Source organism: Crocodylus siamensis, chromosome 6 (assembly GCF_052110815.1).
Source record: "Crocodylus siamensis isolate JL-2025a chromosome 6, ASM5211081v1, whole genome shotgun sequence".
Taxonomy (NCBI): Eukaryota; Metazoa; Chordata; order Crocodylia; family Crocodylidae; genus Crocodylus; species Crocodylus siamensis.
In genome coordinates, this window is record NC_143400.1 from 85300639 (window position 1) to 85317910 (window position 17272).

Sequence of the window (17272 nt, forward strand, 5' to 3'; positions counted from 1 at the left end):
TTGGGGATGTTAATCAAATCAAGATTTAAATTAGGCCAGGACTGGCAATCTGTTGCCCTGGGGCTGGATCCAGCTCATGAAAGTGCAGTTCCACCTGTAGTGGTGCAGTGGCTTGGCAGCCCGCAGCTAGCCTGGCAGGTCTTCCTTCTCTGCCTTGCATAAGGCTGCCAATCACCGCTGCAGCACCCTTACTGACTGATGTGCTGCTCTGTCTCTTGGGCAGGTGCTGGTTACCTTTGCTTCTGAATTTACCTGTCTCTGCCACTGGGAAGGGAAATTGGCAGCGAGTGTTTGGCTCAGGTAGCAGAAAGAGTGATGCATGGCAGAGGTAGCAACAGGTGGTGCAGGTGTTTGCAGCTGACTTGCTAGCTGTAGCCCACCACTCACTAAAGGTTGCCAGCCCCTGGTGTAGGCTGTTTTTACAAGATCCTTTACACAACCACTCTGACAAGGTAGCAAGTGATCAGTGATGTATATCCAAGAGCATCAGTTAAAATCTGAGAGCAAAACCACTTGAATTTGTCATTCCTTCAACTTAGGACAGTTTTAATAAAATTTCCAGTTAAAGCAAATTATTTGGACGAATGACAAATTTTGCATGTATATACTGTTAAGAACTATATTCTCGCTCATGGGCATGATGGTCTCACTGCAAAATTAAACCAATACAGCCATTTACTAGTGTTGTATCTATCCTTTTTAACTTGAAAAACTTAAGTAGCTTTTTTGATTTTTAGATAGGCACAAACAAATTGTTCAGGTAAAGTGTTTTCGCATTTTCCCTCTTCTCTCCCCTCTCATCTTTTTTGAATGGTTGATCTGGCCACTTAATACTGTAGAATTTTTTTAAGCTTATGAGAGGTATCACTGAAATGCAATGGAGTAAAAGAATAACTGTTCGTAGTTTCTGTACTAATTTCGCTTCCCATCTTCCTGTTTGTAGATCCCTCGTACCTCTTCTACAAACAACCTAAGTGGATCTGTCAAACGCGTTAGCATTCAGCGCTCCAGTTCTGTTGATGGGAGGTCCCAGAGTTCCAGGCCTCGAGCTGTGCTCTGTCCTGACTCTCCAACTAGTGGTCCTTCACATACCATAGAAGGAGAAATTTGTTCAGGCCCTGAGAGTTTAAATGGTTACTCCTTGGACAGACCTGGTGTCATCCCTGTCATTACTAACACTTGTGATGATATAGGAGATGATCGGACAGTGCTGAGAATATTCCAGTCTCGAAACCCTGATCTCTAATGCCCACGTCTTCTGAAGTGAGCTTAGAGACAAACATTTAACGCTAATAGAATCAAAACAGCGTAACTACTTTAATAAAAGAAAAAAAAAAAAAAAAAGGAATCTGCCAGATCCTTCTAATAGGTGCTGGGTTTTTCCTGGTCTACTTTGGTGCACTTGGGAGCTAATTTGGGGCCACTTAAGAATCCTTTTGGTATTTAACTAGTTGTGTCTGAATTATTATGCAATCCAATTCTTTGGAGATGGAATTAGCACTGCTGTAACAGACTTTCTTTCCGAGTTTTCTAATGACTTTTTTATAGGATTGCAGTGTAATTAGCTGAAATATCAAAATTTATGTAAATGTGCAGTCTAGATGTTGGAGCCCCACACTGTGCTGTCCAAGACCTGTGTGCTGTTCCTGATTTCCTTCTAGGTGTCCTTGAACAACTGACTTTCTCTCTGTTTTGGTTTCCCAGTCTGTCCATGACACTCCCCTTCATAGATTTCAAAAGTTTTTTTTATATAAAAGAGAAGTGCTGTATAGAAGAGTAGACTTCTGACAAACCTTAAGTCTTATGAACTGTTGCCTCTTACTGCAAATATGGAAGATCTTAAACTGGTATGACCCCTAAACTAAATACCTCATGAAAATATCCTTTTTTTGGTGTTTTAAGTTGGTGAACTACAATTACCTGTGTACATTTCAGAAGTATAATTGGTAAGATTTTAAAAAGAACTATTTCAGCTCTCTGCAAATAGATGTAACATCAGATAAACGTGGGATTAACTCCATTTCTAAAGCCTTCAGATCACCACAAAATTTAGACTGATACTCCAGTTTCATTTGGTCTGCTTGAGCTGCTGCTGAGATTTGTTCACAACATCTGAAAGCAGCTAGCTTTTATGTATAGTTTGTAGTCTTAGATGGGTGCACCTAGGATAAGACTACTTTATATAATGAACTGTCAAAAATAAGCTATAATTTGGTGTCTAGTATGTCTCTTTGAAAGGGTCAGATCGTTAGCTCTGAAGAGGCTTGAAAATGTGGCAGGGGCACACAAGTACCTGTGAAGCCAGAAGAGGGTCATCCAAATTGTTTCAGGGTTACCAATAAAACATTTTGCCTTAGGAAACTTGGAAAGAGAGATTATTGTCATAAAATGCATGAACTGTGCACTGAGGGGCTTCAACATGTTAGCTTATTAAGATTCACTCAGCAAAATGTGATATCACGTTTAGATGTCATGCATACCTCTCAACAGTCTTGTTACCAAGTACCGTTTCATTTTGGAATTTAAAATGCATCTTGGTGCTGGCAATTTTTATTTTTCCAAATTTGTAAATGGTGGATCATTAAAATAGAAGATGAAGAGCGTTTTTAATACTGCAGGAATTGAATTGCTTTTTAGTTTTTGGGTGTCACTGTTAAGAGGTACAAGTACTGCAGTGCTGAAATTGAGACCTTTTTGTCTCTTCTAATCACTTTATTTTATCTTAACAGGGCGTCTCTTCACCTTCCTTAGTCAGCCTTCCCTCAATCTTTGAAAAGAGGAGACATACCTTAAGCCGATCAACGACTCACTTGATATGAACTAGGTTTCAAATGGAATGACTTACTGTAATCAACTGACCAGCAGCTGGCTTTCCAGATGACCTGTTACTGATAGTAATGGTACTTTAGTCATTAGCACTTAGTGACAACTGGTAAGATGTTAGATGACACTAAATTAAATGCAAGGAATCTTGACTAGTATTGAAGGGGAGAAGCAAGTCAACCAAGCAAGTGATCGAATTGGACTGGATCTTGGTTAGATGTAACATTTGTTTACACCCATACATTTCCTTACCACCATGATTTTTTTTCTTCAACAGAGGAGCTGTTTATACATTAATTTGGTGTCAGTTTTTGGAATTAAGATGTCACTCACTAGATTCTTCTGTTGACTGAGGTTATTGAATGAATCAAAAGGAAGTAACCCAATTTCATCAATTGGCTATGCACTCCTTAGTGTAAGCTAATGCTTGGATCATTGATTAAACTGAAATGTGTTAAGAATGGCTGCCTGCCATTTAAGTATGACAGTTGACCTGTTGTACAGCTGCTTATTCTAGATCTTTAAAAAAAAAAAAAAAAAAGTCTAACTCATTATAGCATGAATGTACTCGGATTGAGTAAATATAATGCTATGGTCCTCTTGTGTTTTCTATCTCTTTCTAGTGTAAAATTGTTGGCTGATTAAATATATATGTATGCAGTTATGTGACTGGTAAGTCAAAATACTATGACTGACTTAGGCACCAGAAGTCATTTGGTGTGATAAATAAAACAAGGAAACTATTTTTTTAAGTGGGAGTCCAAGGAAAAAATCACTGTACTTAAATTTATATTTACAGCCTTTTATTTGAGGCAATTGTTAAAGATATTTCCAAAGCCTTGGTCAACTGTTTTTTATGTAGTTTATGCAGACTACTTAGATGTGAAGCTGAAATTCTAGAAGTAATTTCAGTTTGATAGCTTTTTACTTTTGATGTAGATATACTTTCAAAACTTTCACCTATTTTTTTTTTTTCTCCCTGTACTTTCTTTCCAAGTGGTGCATTTCCAAGCAATCAAGTTTTCAATATATATTAGCATCAGCACCACCTCAGGAATTGTCCAAATATGTATATTTCTGCACTTCATTAACTTTATTAATTGCCTGTCTGTCCTAAGTGGGGTTTCCAACTTAGATCTCCTTTAACCACAAGATGCTATCCTACTTGTTTTATATGTAATTAGTGCTGCTTTTGAACATGTCAGATGGTCTGTTACCTCTGTATTTTTAAGATATAGCTTTTGACAATACAACCAATGTAAATAAACTCATTAAAACAACATTTCTGACTAGTCTGCTAAGCTGGTTTTCAGGAAAGTCCAATGAGTTCTCATGCATCTGAAGAAGTTTTGCACTGGGACCTAGTCTAGAAATTTTCTAAATCACTATAATGTATTCACTAAATACTTAGCTTGTAAGCTGTATCTGGAATTAACAAGATTGACTCCTGTAGATACTGCTCCTTCAGTGTCCAGTTTTCTCTGGCAGTATGATGAAACTTGGATTCCTGTTTGTGGAAGTGCTTAACTCTCGCCAAAAGGAAAATCATTGAATATACACATGTATTTCTTGTTTAAAATAATCTCTCCTTCCTTTTAGCTGTTTTGATATATTATAGACACTGATATTTCGGCATATACTGATTTTTGTATATTACAACTTTGGTAGGTTAAAGCATCACGTCTCTTTTTCTGAACAGGAGTGTTCCAGGTATTATGGTCTTGCTCTTGCAAGGTCCTGGCTGCCCTGTTATGTCCAGTGGCTCAAGCACCTTGCTGTAATGAGCTTCTGTTTTAGCTTTAATAGTAAAGAATCTGTGGAGTACAATGCACAGTAAAACAAAGATTTCTATGCATGGATATGTCTGGACAAGGAATGTAGGTTCAGATTTTGAATGTAGACAAAACCAATCTTCTTGCAAACCTAACTAGTTCTCCATCAAGAGAGAACCTCTGTTTGCGTTGTTCGTGATTTTTTTTTTTTTCTTGTAGGTCTTCAGACAAATTGTAGCTATTTTCCTTTTATATCAAGGGTATCAAACCCAATTGACCTTCCCCCCTGCTGCTCCCCGTGGAGTCAGACCCAGACTGGAGCTTCCTGCAGGCCAGATTAGCAGCGGTGGCAGCATTAATCCCTGCAGTAGCCAGAGCTGCTGTTTTGGTGCAGGTCTGGAATCCAGGAAGTTAACGCCACTGGCTCTTAGGCTTCAAGCTACTTTTTTTGTTCTGAGAAACATGTGCTACAAGGAAAAGCTGAACTCTGTTTAGTCTGGGTAAGATGAGACTGGGGTGGGTGGGTATTTGATACGTCTTCAAATATTTGAGGGATGATTACAGAACATGGAGAAATGGTTTTTCTCTGTGACCATAGGGGATAGGACCTAGAACCAATGGCCTCATATTGCAGTAAGCGGAAAATAGGTTGGAATCAAAAGGAACTTTTTGGTTTTGAGGGTGGTCAAACATTTGAACAAATTATCTAGAGAACATGTGAAATCTCTATCCCTGAACATCTTCAAGGGCAGATTGAACAGATGCTTGGCTGGATGCTTTAGTCTGGGATGATCCTTGTCTTGAAATGGGGGCTTGTCTAGATCTTGTGAGGTTTCTTCCAGCCCTGTTTTACTATGATCCTGTATACTAATTAAATTGGAGTTGTATATCATAAGTTGGATTCAAAGAAGGTGGAACAATTTACACTCCAGAGGTCTCAAGAAGCTGGCACGCATTATAGCTCAGCCCCTGGCACGGATCTTTGAGAGCTCCTGGTGCTGTGGTGAAGTGCCCGATGATTGGAAGAAGGGCTATGTGGTGCCTATTGTCAAGAAAGGGAGGAAATGGATCCAGCAAACTACAGGCCTGACCTTTGTCCTGGGGAAGGTCTTAGAAAAAATCATCAAGGAGGCCATTCTTAATGGATTGGCTGATGGCAACACCCTGAGGGACAGGCAGCACAGGTTTGTTGAGGGTGGGTCATGCTTGACCAATCTCCTTTCCTTTTACGACCAGGTAATCAAGGGGGAAGAGATTGATGTCATATATCTCGACTTTAAAAAAGCCTTGGATCTGGTATCCTGTGATCACCTTTTGGAAAAACTGGCCAACTGCCGCCTTTGGTCCACCATGATCCTCTGGCTGGGGAATTGACTCCGGTAGGACCCAGAGGGTGGCGGTTGATGGAAGTCAATCGTCATGGTGCTCTGTCACCAGTGGGGTCCCTCAAGGCTCTGTCCTTGGACCTATTTTGTTCAACATCTTCATTAATCATGTGGGCATTGGAGTCAGAAGCGGACGGGCCAAGTTCACCGATGACACCAAACTTTGGGGTAAAGCATCCATACCTGAGGACAGGGGGTAATGCAGGCTGACCTTGATAGGCTCAGTAAATGGGTGGATAAGAACCTGATGGTGTTTAACACTGAAAAATGCAAGGTTTTCCACCTTGGGAAGAAAAACCTGCAGCATCCTTTTATAGGCTCGGCAATGCTACACTGGCTAGTACTATGGACGAGAGGGACTTAGGGGTCAGGACTGACCACAAGATGAATGTGAGCCTTCAGTACGATGCTGCGGCTAGTAAAGCAAGCAAAACGCTGGCTTGCATCCATAGATGCTTCTCAAGCAGATCCCGGGACGTCATTCTCCCGTTGTACTCAGCCTTGGTGAGGCCACAGCTGGAGGATTGTGTCTGTTTTGGGCTCCACAATTCAAAAAGGATGTGGAGAAGCTTGAGAGAGTCCAGAGGAGAGCCATGCGCGTGATCAGGGGTCAGGAAAACAGATCTTATGACAGACTGAGAGCAATGGGACTCTTTTAGCCTGGAAAAGCGCAGGCTCAGGGGTGACCTGATGGCCACCTATAGGTTTATCAGGGGTGACCACCAGGACCTGGTGGAACATTTGTTCACCAGAGCTCCCCAAAGCGTTACAAGGTCAAACGGTTATAAACTTCTGCAAGAACATTTCAGGCTGGTCTTAAGGAAGAACTTCATGGTCCGAGCCCCCAAGGTCTGGAATAGCCTGCCAGTGGAGGTGGTTCAAGTACCTACACTGAATGCTTTCAAGAAAAACCAGGATGTTTATCTTGCTGGGATCCTATGACCCCAACTGACTTCCTGCCCTTTGGGCGGGGGGCTGGACTCGATGATCTTCCGAGGTCCCTTCCAGCCCTGATGTCTATGAAATCTATGAACTACTCAGAAACTACTTTGCCTCAGTCTTCAGAAAAAAATTAAGCTGCAACCAAACACTTAATAAGGATCATTTAGAGAAGAAAGGTGACATGCTGAGGGATGAGAACAAAAGATAATCTGAGAGCTTTTGAGTGGTTTGAATTCAAGTCGGCTCATCCTGATAAACTTCATCCCAGGGTACTAGAGGTTTTATTGCCCTTGGCAATAATATGCATAAGATTGCAAAAGATGGGTGAGGATAGTAAAGGACTAGAAAAGGATCCATATAGTGCCCCTTTTTAAATGCAGAAAGGAGGACCTGGGGAACTACAGATTGAGGTGAGGCTAACCTTGCAGTGGGCAGTTATTTGGGCTGAAGCCCCACTTAAGTTTTGGTGAGCTGTCGAAGGCCAGGGGAGGAAGGTGCCAATGCAGCCTTGGCCTCCTGTCATGGCAGGGAGATGCCAGTTGGTCCTATCTGGTCCCATTCACCTTGCACCCACTTCCAGTCTCCATGGCTGGGAAGATGGGATGGGATGGGCGGGCAGGGAACAGCATCCACGAATGGGAAGGGTAAGTATCCAGGATTGTGGGTTGGTAACTGCACAGGGCTGGGACATGGGGCAGAGCCAGGATCTGCTCCCTGCGGGCTATATTTTGCCCACCCTAGGCAACCAGTACCTAGTTAAAGAAGACCCTTTACAAGCTGAACGAACTAGCATGGATTTATCCGAAATAAATTGTACCAAAGAACTTGGATCTCCCCCTTTGACAAAGTCACTATTTGGTGGAGGAAGGGACTGCTGTGGACATAATGTATCTAGACTTGAGCAAGCCTTTTAACAAAGTCCCACATGACCTCAAGCAACTGGGAGAAATGTGGACTAGACCAGTAGTTCTCAACCTTTTTTTTCTATCGGGATGCACTTTTAAACATAGATGGCCATTCCTCATCCAGTAAATAGTTTAAGTAGAAAACGCACAAGTATTTTGACCCCAAAATACTTATTACACACTGCATGTTTAAAATTAAGGCTGTTGAGTTGCTTTAAGAGACAAATCAACATTAACAGCAATATCAGCATGTGGCCTCCATTACTCCCAAGTGACATTCATCATTGTGCAGTTTGCACAATGCAAATTGCCAGCGCCCCTTGCTCCTAATTTGCAGCCCCCTAGCCCTGCTGGTGTCCCTCTGTCCCAACCTGCAGCCCCCACACCATCCCAGCCCTGCTGGTGCCCCCCACTACTGACCCGCTGCCCCCATGCCCCAGCCCCGCAGTGTGTGGGTGTGCACCCACAATGGGCATGGGGCTGTAGCCTAGCTGGACTAGCACAGGCAAGAGCTGCCTCTTGGGCCCAGCAGATGGGACTGGGGGCAAAATGTCAAGATTCGTTGGTGCTGCTGTTGCCACCAGGACCCCTGCACCAGCCATGCTGCTAGCAGCACGAAGGAGGAGTAATGGGTGGGGTGGGGACTGCGCTGCCCTCACTCCCGCTGCCAGCCGCTTGTGTGTCTGGCCGCGGCTCTGCCCTGCTGCGGTGGCCTGGCTGCCGCTGCTCCCCTCAGGTTGCCTGTGCTGCCCCCCACCCACCTCCCCCCGGGGCAGAGCTGCAACCTGAGGGGAGTGGTAGCAGTGGGAGGAGGTGAAGGCGGCACAGCCCTCCCCCACCTTCCTGCCCCCCCGCCCCTCCCAGTCCGTTGCTCTTTGCTCGGCTGGTAGCGTGGCTGGTTTGGGGGTCCAATGTTTATTAATGACTTGGATGCTGGAATTGACTGCTGCCTGAGCAAGTTGGCAGCTTATACAAAATGGGGAAGGTATGCAAGCGTATTGAAAGGCAGGAGTGCAATTCAGAAGCATCTTGACCGATTGGAAAGCTGGGCTGGAGCTAACAGGGTGAGGTTCAGTGCTACAAATGCAAGGTGCCACATCTGAGAGAGAGTAATCAAAAATACAAATATAAAACAGGTGAGACCTGCCTGGACAGCGGCGTGACAGAAGGTTCTGGGAGTTTTTGTAGATCACAGACTGTATATGAGTTTGCCTTGTGATGGAGCTGCACGGAAGGGAAACGCGGTTTTTAAAATGTTTTTATTTTGGGATGCCTCAATAGAAGCATTAAGTGCAAGATATGGGCGCTGATGGTGCCTCTCTTGGCACTGGTTAGGACTTATCTGGAGTACTGGGTGTGGTGTTGGGTTCCTCATTTTAAAAAGAACGTAGAGAAGTTAAAGGAAGTCCAGAGACAAGAAAAATGACACGGGCTCAGAAGGCAAGCCATATGAGGAGAGGGTGAAGAAAACGGAGATGGTTCAGCTTGTGGAAAAGGCACTTAGGGGACATGATAGCACTCTCCAAATACTTGGAGGGCTGCCACAAAGAAGAGGGGGACATCTTTTCTTTCTTGCTGCAGAGACTAGGATGCAGACCAATGGCTTGAAGTTGCAGCAAAGTAGGTTTGGACTGGGTATCGGGGAAAACATCACTGTTAGTAAGGCAGTGGAACAGAATAGCTAGGGAAGTTGTGAACTCTGTCACCGGACAGCATCGGGTAGGTATGATCAAGGCATACAGGGGCGACGCGTAGCGGGTGCACCCCCTACAAAAGGGTTGCTGCTCACTGCCCCACCGCTGACACCGCCAGCGGCATCTGCGGGCAGTCCACGATCCCCGCTGGCTGCCGCTGGCAGTGGCTGTGGGTGGTCGCTGACCCTTGTTTGGCGCTCGCCACCCCACGCCGCTGACAGCGCCAGCAGCGTCTGCGGGACTGCCACCGCGCTCCCGCTGCCGGGGGCACGAGTCGTAGCTATGCCCATGTCCTACTAGGGTTTTTCCCATGTTTCTGGGCTTTGCTGGTTGCCATGTGGGGGCTGGGGAGGAATTTTCCCCTCACCTTCTGCTGCTTCCTCCTGCTACATCTGCCGGGGGGGGGGGGGGGGGGGTTGCCTTCCTCTGAAGGATTGGGTATTGGCTGAAGCCATGGCTGGGGGTTTTGACTAGGTTGTGCCAGTGCACCTGCTGGGACTTAATTATGGAGATTCCTGGCCAGCAGGTCATGGTCCTCTGCTCATGGTCAGACCGATCACTATATTTGGAGTCAGGAAGGAATTTTACCCCATGGTCAGATTGCTACGAACTGCGGGGTGTTTTGTCTTCCTCTGTAGTAGAGGGCATGGCCCTCTTCCTTCCTTCGAGGATCTCTCTCTAGCATATTTTTAACAGGCTTTGTAGCAGCTGGACACTAGCCACCATGCTTTACCCGTGGCAGACCAGGGTGTGGTGTTTTGTGGTTGTCTGTAGAGGTTTGCTAATGAGTTTGGAAAGGGATGATCCTGCCTCAGGCAGGGGTTCGGACTAGACAACCTCTGGAGACCCCTTCCAGCCCTACTTTTTTATGAATCTATAAGAAGCTTGTGTAATCAGAGGGCTTGTTTTGTCAGATGCAGTATCTGATGAAGTAAGCCCTTTGCCTATGAAAGCTTATGCTATACCTCTCTGGTTTATTTAGTTTATAAAGGTACAAATCCCACCTACCTCTTTCTATAGCATCACATAGCATTCCCTCCCCCAATCCAGTTGGGCTATATTCAGCTTCCTGAGCTGGTGCCACACATCTGAGTTTTGGTGTTTAGTGCTTTTTGAGAGTAGAGCTGCAAGAACTGAAGTATTTGAACATGGATTAGCAAAACCGTTATTTGACTGTTCAAGTACGTTTTTAAACATTTTTAGTTTCTTAATTAACTTGAAATAATTCTGATGTCTTTAGGGCCTTCTGTTTGAGCGGTGGTGTTCTTGTGTGTCCTATTCTTTTTTTCTGTTTTTCCCCTACTCCATAGCGGAGCCTACTGGGGAAAAACGTTAGTCTGAAACTAATGTTTTCATAGATTTCATAGACATTAGGGCTGGAAGGGACCTCGGAAGATGGAGTTCAGCCCCTGCCCAAAGGGCAGGAAGTCAGCTGGGGTCATAGGATCCCAAAAGCTGGGGTCTAATCCCATAGTCTAATCCAGTTCATAACTGATCTCTGCTACCTCATCTTATGCTCTGTCTGCTGGATCACAATTCAAAAAACCCTCTTTTCGCTCCTCCTAGTTGAGCTTCAGTCTAGCTGTTATAATCTTATATATTTGAAAGCTGTCAGTGTGGTGATCTGACTGTTTGTGTTTTGTCTTCATGTGTCCCAGGATAGTGTAAATAATCAGCCTACTTAACAGCGAGGGTTGGGTTTAGGTAATTAAAAAAATTCTAACTATATAAAGATAGTTAAGCAAGAAACAGGACATGGGAGAGGTTGGAGGGGAAAAATGAAGGAACTTTAAAGTAGGACATTGGGAGCCAGGTATTTGGGCATTTGGTTTTTCTTTCCTAGATAGGGCATCTTCCACTTTCGGCATCTCCTGCATGATTCTCCAGTTTAGCAAGATTGCTTTTGAACTTTAAAATACGCAGATGACAGGAGGGGACAAAAAGCAGGGTCAATCAGTCCATATGTCCTCCCTGCATCCAACGCATTAATAAAAATGCTAACTAGCGCTGGACCCAGAACAGAGCCTGTGCATACCCCCACCCCGCTTGAGACTTCCTGCTAGGCTGACATTGCTCCATTAATAATTACTCTTTGCCTGTCATTATTCAACCAAGTATGTAGTCCTTTAATTTTAATCCTATCTAGCCTGCCAGCTTGCTTAGGAGGATGGTGTGTAGGATCTGTCAAAATATTTTAACGTCTGTCTGTCTGTCTGTCATGTCAATGTCCACTGCGTTCTACCACTCACCCAGATAATTACAAAGTGACTTACAACTTACTCCATTAACTTCCCAAGGAGTAACTTGTCAGGTCCTACTTTTTAAAAAACAGATGAGAAGATGTGCATTAAGTTAGGTGAGTTCACAGGGAACTAGAGAATAGAGTTGCGAACCCTCCAGCGTTGCCCTGTAGTCTCCAGGAATTAGATATAAATCTCCAGGAGATTGCTGAGAGTCACCCGGGAGATGAATGATAGGGCATTCATTAAAATAAATATTAAATGTTGAATCTGATTTATAGAGTCATCCAGTAGGTTTTTAAAATGTAATAGTAATGTGCATTTGCCTTCCTGATGTAAAGTCTACGCACCGTAATCTGTAACTGATACACGTGGGCACGTTCCCGTTGGGTCGCAGGCACGTCGGTCTTCTGGAAACCTCCCGGAATAGATTCAAACAGAGCTGGCAACCCTACTAGAGAAGGGCTGTCATCAGTGGCTGCCCATTTTCCTGGCATTTCTAGGTTTGTTTCTTTAGAGCCCTGACATGACTTCCACCAGGGCATGTTGACTGGCATTAATTCAAGTGAGTTAAAAGTTCTCTGATACATACTTTGTTTAGGATCTCTGTCCTTTCCCTTATCTGTTTAGAGCAGAGGCTCTCAACTGGTGGTCTGTGGTCCCCTGCCATGCTGCAAGAACCTGCCCTGATGCTAGCATCGCTACCATGGCTGGGTACAACTGCACTAGATGTCTTGTTTTTCTAGAGGCGTTTTCTACAGTCTACCCAGGAAAAGCTGTGGCAGAAGTAGCATGTGCCTGCCCACACGATGCAATGCAGGCAGATGCACCGTTCTCCTGCGGCTGCTTCTTAGCTCAGCTCTGACGTGCATCCTGAAAACTGAGGTATGGAGCACTATTTTGCTCTGCGGTGGTACCAGCAGCCCTAGTGTGGCACCCCTCTGGCCTACTTCCTTCCCTACTCGTTGAGGTCTCGTTGTGTCCTCTTGCAGACTCTCAGTGGTCCCCGTGTGTTTGCATGTGCAGCCCAGCACCTCGCACCCGCTCGCTGAGTGCGCCTGGACTCTCTCCATTAGGGCTCCGGGGTTGCAGTCTCGGGGAGGATTGCACTGGGGTGGCTAAGGGAAGAACTTGGCCCAGTGGTTCCTGATCCCAGACATGGCTCCCGGTCACCGGTGGGGCAGTCCAGTGCTGCCCCGGGAGCAAAAGTGCACTGGACTAGACAGAGCTACGGCAGCCCTTCCTGCCAGAAACCTGAAGGGGTGAATACAATATAACCACATATTCAATTAATATCCCAATACTTAATAAAAATCATAATGTGCACATTATAATATTCATAACACATTTTATATGTATTTTAAAATGGCATGGCACTAAATTCTGAAAAGTTTTGGAGAGATGCCTTGAGTTGCAAAAGGTTGCGACTCACTGGTTTAAATTAATTCTGCTAATTGTCTGATCAGGTGTTTTTCTGTGTCATGAAAGAAGCAATGTAAGCCTTGAACATCTGGTGCTACCTTTTATGCCTTCTGTTAATAATGAGCCTTCTCCATCTGAGCAGCAGACCCACAGCTTTCTGTTCTCTTTTTGGCTGACATGTGCAAAATCTCTTCCTGTTGGCTTTAACATTTCTTGCCAGTTTTGTAACCCTTTTGCTTTTGCTTTCCTGACTATTTTCTCCTATACACACACTTGTGCTACATATACTTCACATGCTCCAATTTGCATGTTTACCTCACTTTTCAAATGTCTGAAAAGCAATTTGTGGCCACCTTGATTTCTTGTGACCACGTGCATGATCAGAGGTTGGGAAAGCAGACCTTACGATGACAGGCTGAGAGACATGGGACTCTCTAGCCTGGAAAAGCGCAGGCTCAGGGGTGATCTGATGGTTGCCTATAAGCTTATCAGGGGTGACCACCAGGATCTGGGGGAACGTCTGTTCACCAGAGCGCCCCAAGGGATGACGAGGTCGAACGGTCACAAACTCCTGCAAGACCGTTTCAGGCTGGACATAAGGAAGAATTTCTTTACTGTCCGAGCCCCCAAGGTCTGGAACAGTCTGCCAGCGGGGCTGGTTCAAGCACCTACATTGAACACCTTCAAGAGCAAATTGGATGCTTATCTTGCTGGGATCCTATGACCCCAGCTGACTTCCTGCCCTTTGGGCAGGGGGCTGGACTCGATGATCTCCCGAGGTCCCTTCCAGCCCTAATGTCGATGAAATCTATGAAATGATATGTTGAGCTGCTTGTATTTTGTATAACAGCTACTACACCGGGAATCCAATCTGTGGCTGGGCCTCTTAACTACAACCACAGTAGAACTAATAGTTTAGGCCTACCTGGTAACTCCTAGCTTTTCTTTCTCCAGATGCAAAACTAATGTTTGCACCTGGATTATAGGCTCAGTAGAATTAAAGCAACCTTCTCTCTGAATCAGTCTGGCTGGGGAGAACAGTAGGAGCAGGCCACATTTGAGCCTATGTCACTTCTGACTCGGCAGAAGGGCAGGACAGGATTATTCAGCATGCAGGAAATGGTTCAGCTCATTCTTAGTGAAAGCAGTTTTAAGGTTCAGAAAATAAAGAATATCTGCCATAAGCTCTGCCATCTATTTTGTCAGGGGATGTACAAAATTAGAAGCTTATAGGAATAAGCAGATTACCCTGGTTTGTACTTGCTGTTATCATAGCCGTGGGTGGAAGAAATCTTACCTTTTGTGCCTGTTCCTGACCCTGCTGAAGTCTGCAGTCATTTTCCCAGTATTGCAGTGGGGCCGGGATTGGGGTTGTAAGGACCCTCTGGAGCATCTACTTGCACGTGTTCCAGTCCAGCGCCTCTTCAGGAGACTAAGCACCTCCAGGAATGGGTTGTTTTAGATGAGGATGACAACTTTCAGTACCCAGAGCTGCTGTCCCATCTGTATGTACAGCTTGTTTAATGTCAAAGTGAATATTCTCTAGACATATCAGTTCAAAGTATCCATCCCATCCCATCTTGCTAGCGAGCGTGCGTATCTCTAAGTTTCTGGATCCCATTATTCCAATAAAAGGAATTGCTAAAGCGTCGTCGCCATTGTCACTATGGTGATGCTAAAAAAATGTTCAGGTCACTTCAACAGCACTCCAGTCACTTCCTGTCAGGTTATTGGTTCTCACTTGTTTAGAGATGTTAATTGCCACAGCTTGGTGTAATTTGCCTAACAGCGTTAATTATTTAAGTGACTAGAGGCTTCCACTGATGTAAGCCCCCCATTCTTCTAGGCTATGTACTAGTATGTCAGTCTTTATCTGTCATGTCTGTTTGCAAAGTTACTTCTTCTGGGCCAAAGTCTAGAAAGAAATATTGCTTGCGTTGTTTATAGGTGGAGAAAGAAAGCAAGTCGCCTTCTGTTCCTACCCCTAAAAGTCACATTGCAAATCTGCATCAAGGACTGCAACCTTCTTCTCTTTGGTTTCTGTACGCTGCCTGAATACCCAGATCATCTTTCCTTCTGCCATATTTGCACATTCCATGTCTGCAAACCTATTCCTATTTACAATTAATAACTCGGTGTTAGAATAAACATACTACAAGTTGCTAAAGCCTTTGTGGACTAAGGTGATTAATTTTGCACAGTTCTTTGTTTGAAGAGGGAAGGTAGAGATGACAACTGCTTAAAAGCATCTCTCTTGAATCTGTTGCAGAGAGGGCTGCCTGACCTGTATTTTACAGTAAAATAGCTGTTATTTCACTGTGTTTTCGTGTTACTATTTTTGCGATGGATGTTGACAACATCTAAAAGCCAAGCATCATCTGAAGACAAAACAAGGGTTGGCTAAAGTGGATTTTTTTAAGGACACGGGAAAAGCTGTTAAGAGCTAGAAAGGCTGGCTGAATACACACAACTAGTGTTGGATGGGTGAAGGTTTTTGCCCTGGGACTGGTTTTCAACTCAGAAATTAGCTCTCCTCTATCAGTGACAAAAGCTAGAATGGGAATGAGGACCCCACACAAACAAACTAATTAAACATCTACTGCAACAGATTTAGCACGGTCAGACATTAGGCAAATGAAGGATTTTTAGATAAGAACTTAGCTGTACTTAGACTTGAATTTTCAGCTGTCAGAGTATACCTTAACACCCCACGAATGAACACAATCATGCATTTGTATGTGCAGATTAGGTAGTTAGGTGCACAATTACTTGCTCTATGTGCAAATGCTCATGAGTTTTAGTGCCTTTCATTGGCTGAGCCCAATGGTAAGTAATTAAACCTGGCAGTGTTCCTTTAAATAAGGAGTAAAACTGATACTGTGATGCAGCCACCTTTGTAACAATACTGGAACAATGAATGAAAGGCTTGCTGCTACAGGAGGGACCATATGGTCTAGAGGAGGGGAAGAATAGGGGTAATGGCAGGTTTAATATATGTAAAGTGTTCTCTATCTTTTTCCATAGACATGAAAAATATTGGAGGCTTGATCTGCACACACAGACCATAGGCACGAAGATTTTATGGTTTGGTACCTGCAGATAGAGTAAAAGAAATTAGACCAGTGGTCTATGTGCTGCATGGGAATGGGCGAGTTCAGTGGGGGCCAGCCTTTTCAGCAGGTGTGCCGTAAATTAGTCCTGCCACCGCCTCAAATACCACTCCAATTCCCTTCTCCGGCGCGCTTTCTCCTCCTTGCCCCGTCGGCTGTTCTGCTTTCTGCTTCCTGCGCTACCTGAGGCTGTGCTGCCCTGTGTGTCCCCTCCCTGACCTGTCCCGTGCTGCCTGTCCCCTCCATGTGCCTCATGCAGAGCTGTCTGTGTCACGTGTGTTGTAGATCGACTACCCCAGTCCAGCTGATTGCTTGCTCTGTTTTAACCTTTTTTTGGAAAAAAAAAAAAAAAGGTCAAGTGCCAATGTTCAGAAGTTTTATGTGTCTCTATTGAGTCCACGTGCAGCGTGTGGAGGGAACGAGTGTGGGGGCTGAAGTAGAAGTGTAGCCTGGGTATGTAGGTTGAAGACAGAGTGCATCATCGGTTGAGCTACAGGGATGTAGTTGCTGATGGAAGCAGTAACTAAAATAATTAGTAGTCTCTCCTAGTAGTTGTAGGCTACAGTGCATTAAGTGCTATGAGGACACAGGGCATAGGAGGTCTGACTTTTGGCTGGGGCTTGTTCGGACTGGGAGCAAGTAGTTCTCCTATGTGTCCTACTTTGGGGGGAACCAGATCAGCCAAAGGTCAGGATGTGATGAATGGGTTTGGGAGGAGGTCATGGAGTAATGTGTATGGGATGGAGGAAGACTCGATTTTCTCTGGCATTTGAGAGGTGAAACGTGGGTTATTGCTTCTCCAGCCTCCCCTGGACAAAATATGCAGCCGCCCAAGCACACAAATGAATGGTGAATGGATTCTGCTCAAATGAAGTATAAACTGCATTAGCTGTCCATTACCTGGGAGGCTTTCATTTCATGTGTGGTTAAAAATGGTTGTGTGTACTTGCTACTATTTGGAGATACTAACTACTGCTCA

General features: G+C 44.5%; 1 protein-coding gene across 6 annotated transcripts in view; it reads left to right on the plus strand.

Moving 5' to 3' along the window:
- ECT2 (epithelial cell transforming 2) overlaps nucleotides 1-4099 on the plus strand; it is a 64100-nt gene extending 60001 nt beyond the window's left edge. For all 6 annotated transcript variants that reach the window (XM_090051534.1, XM_090051531.1, XM_090051536.1 and 3 more), the window contains one exon: nucleotides 2730-4099. In XM_090051534.1, the coding sequence (XP_089907660.1) occupies nucleotides 2730-2819 (90 nt within the window). In that variant the 3' untranslated portion in view covers nucleotides 2820-4099. The remainder of the gene's footprint in view (nucleotides 1-2729) is intronic.
- The last annotated feature ends 13173 nt before the right edge of the window (nucleotides 4100-17272 follow it).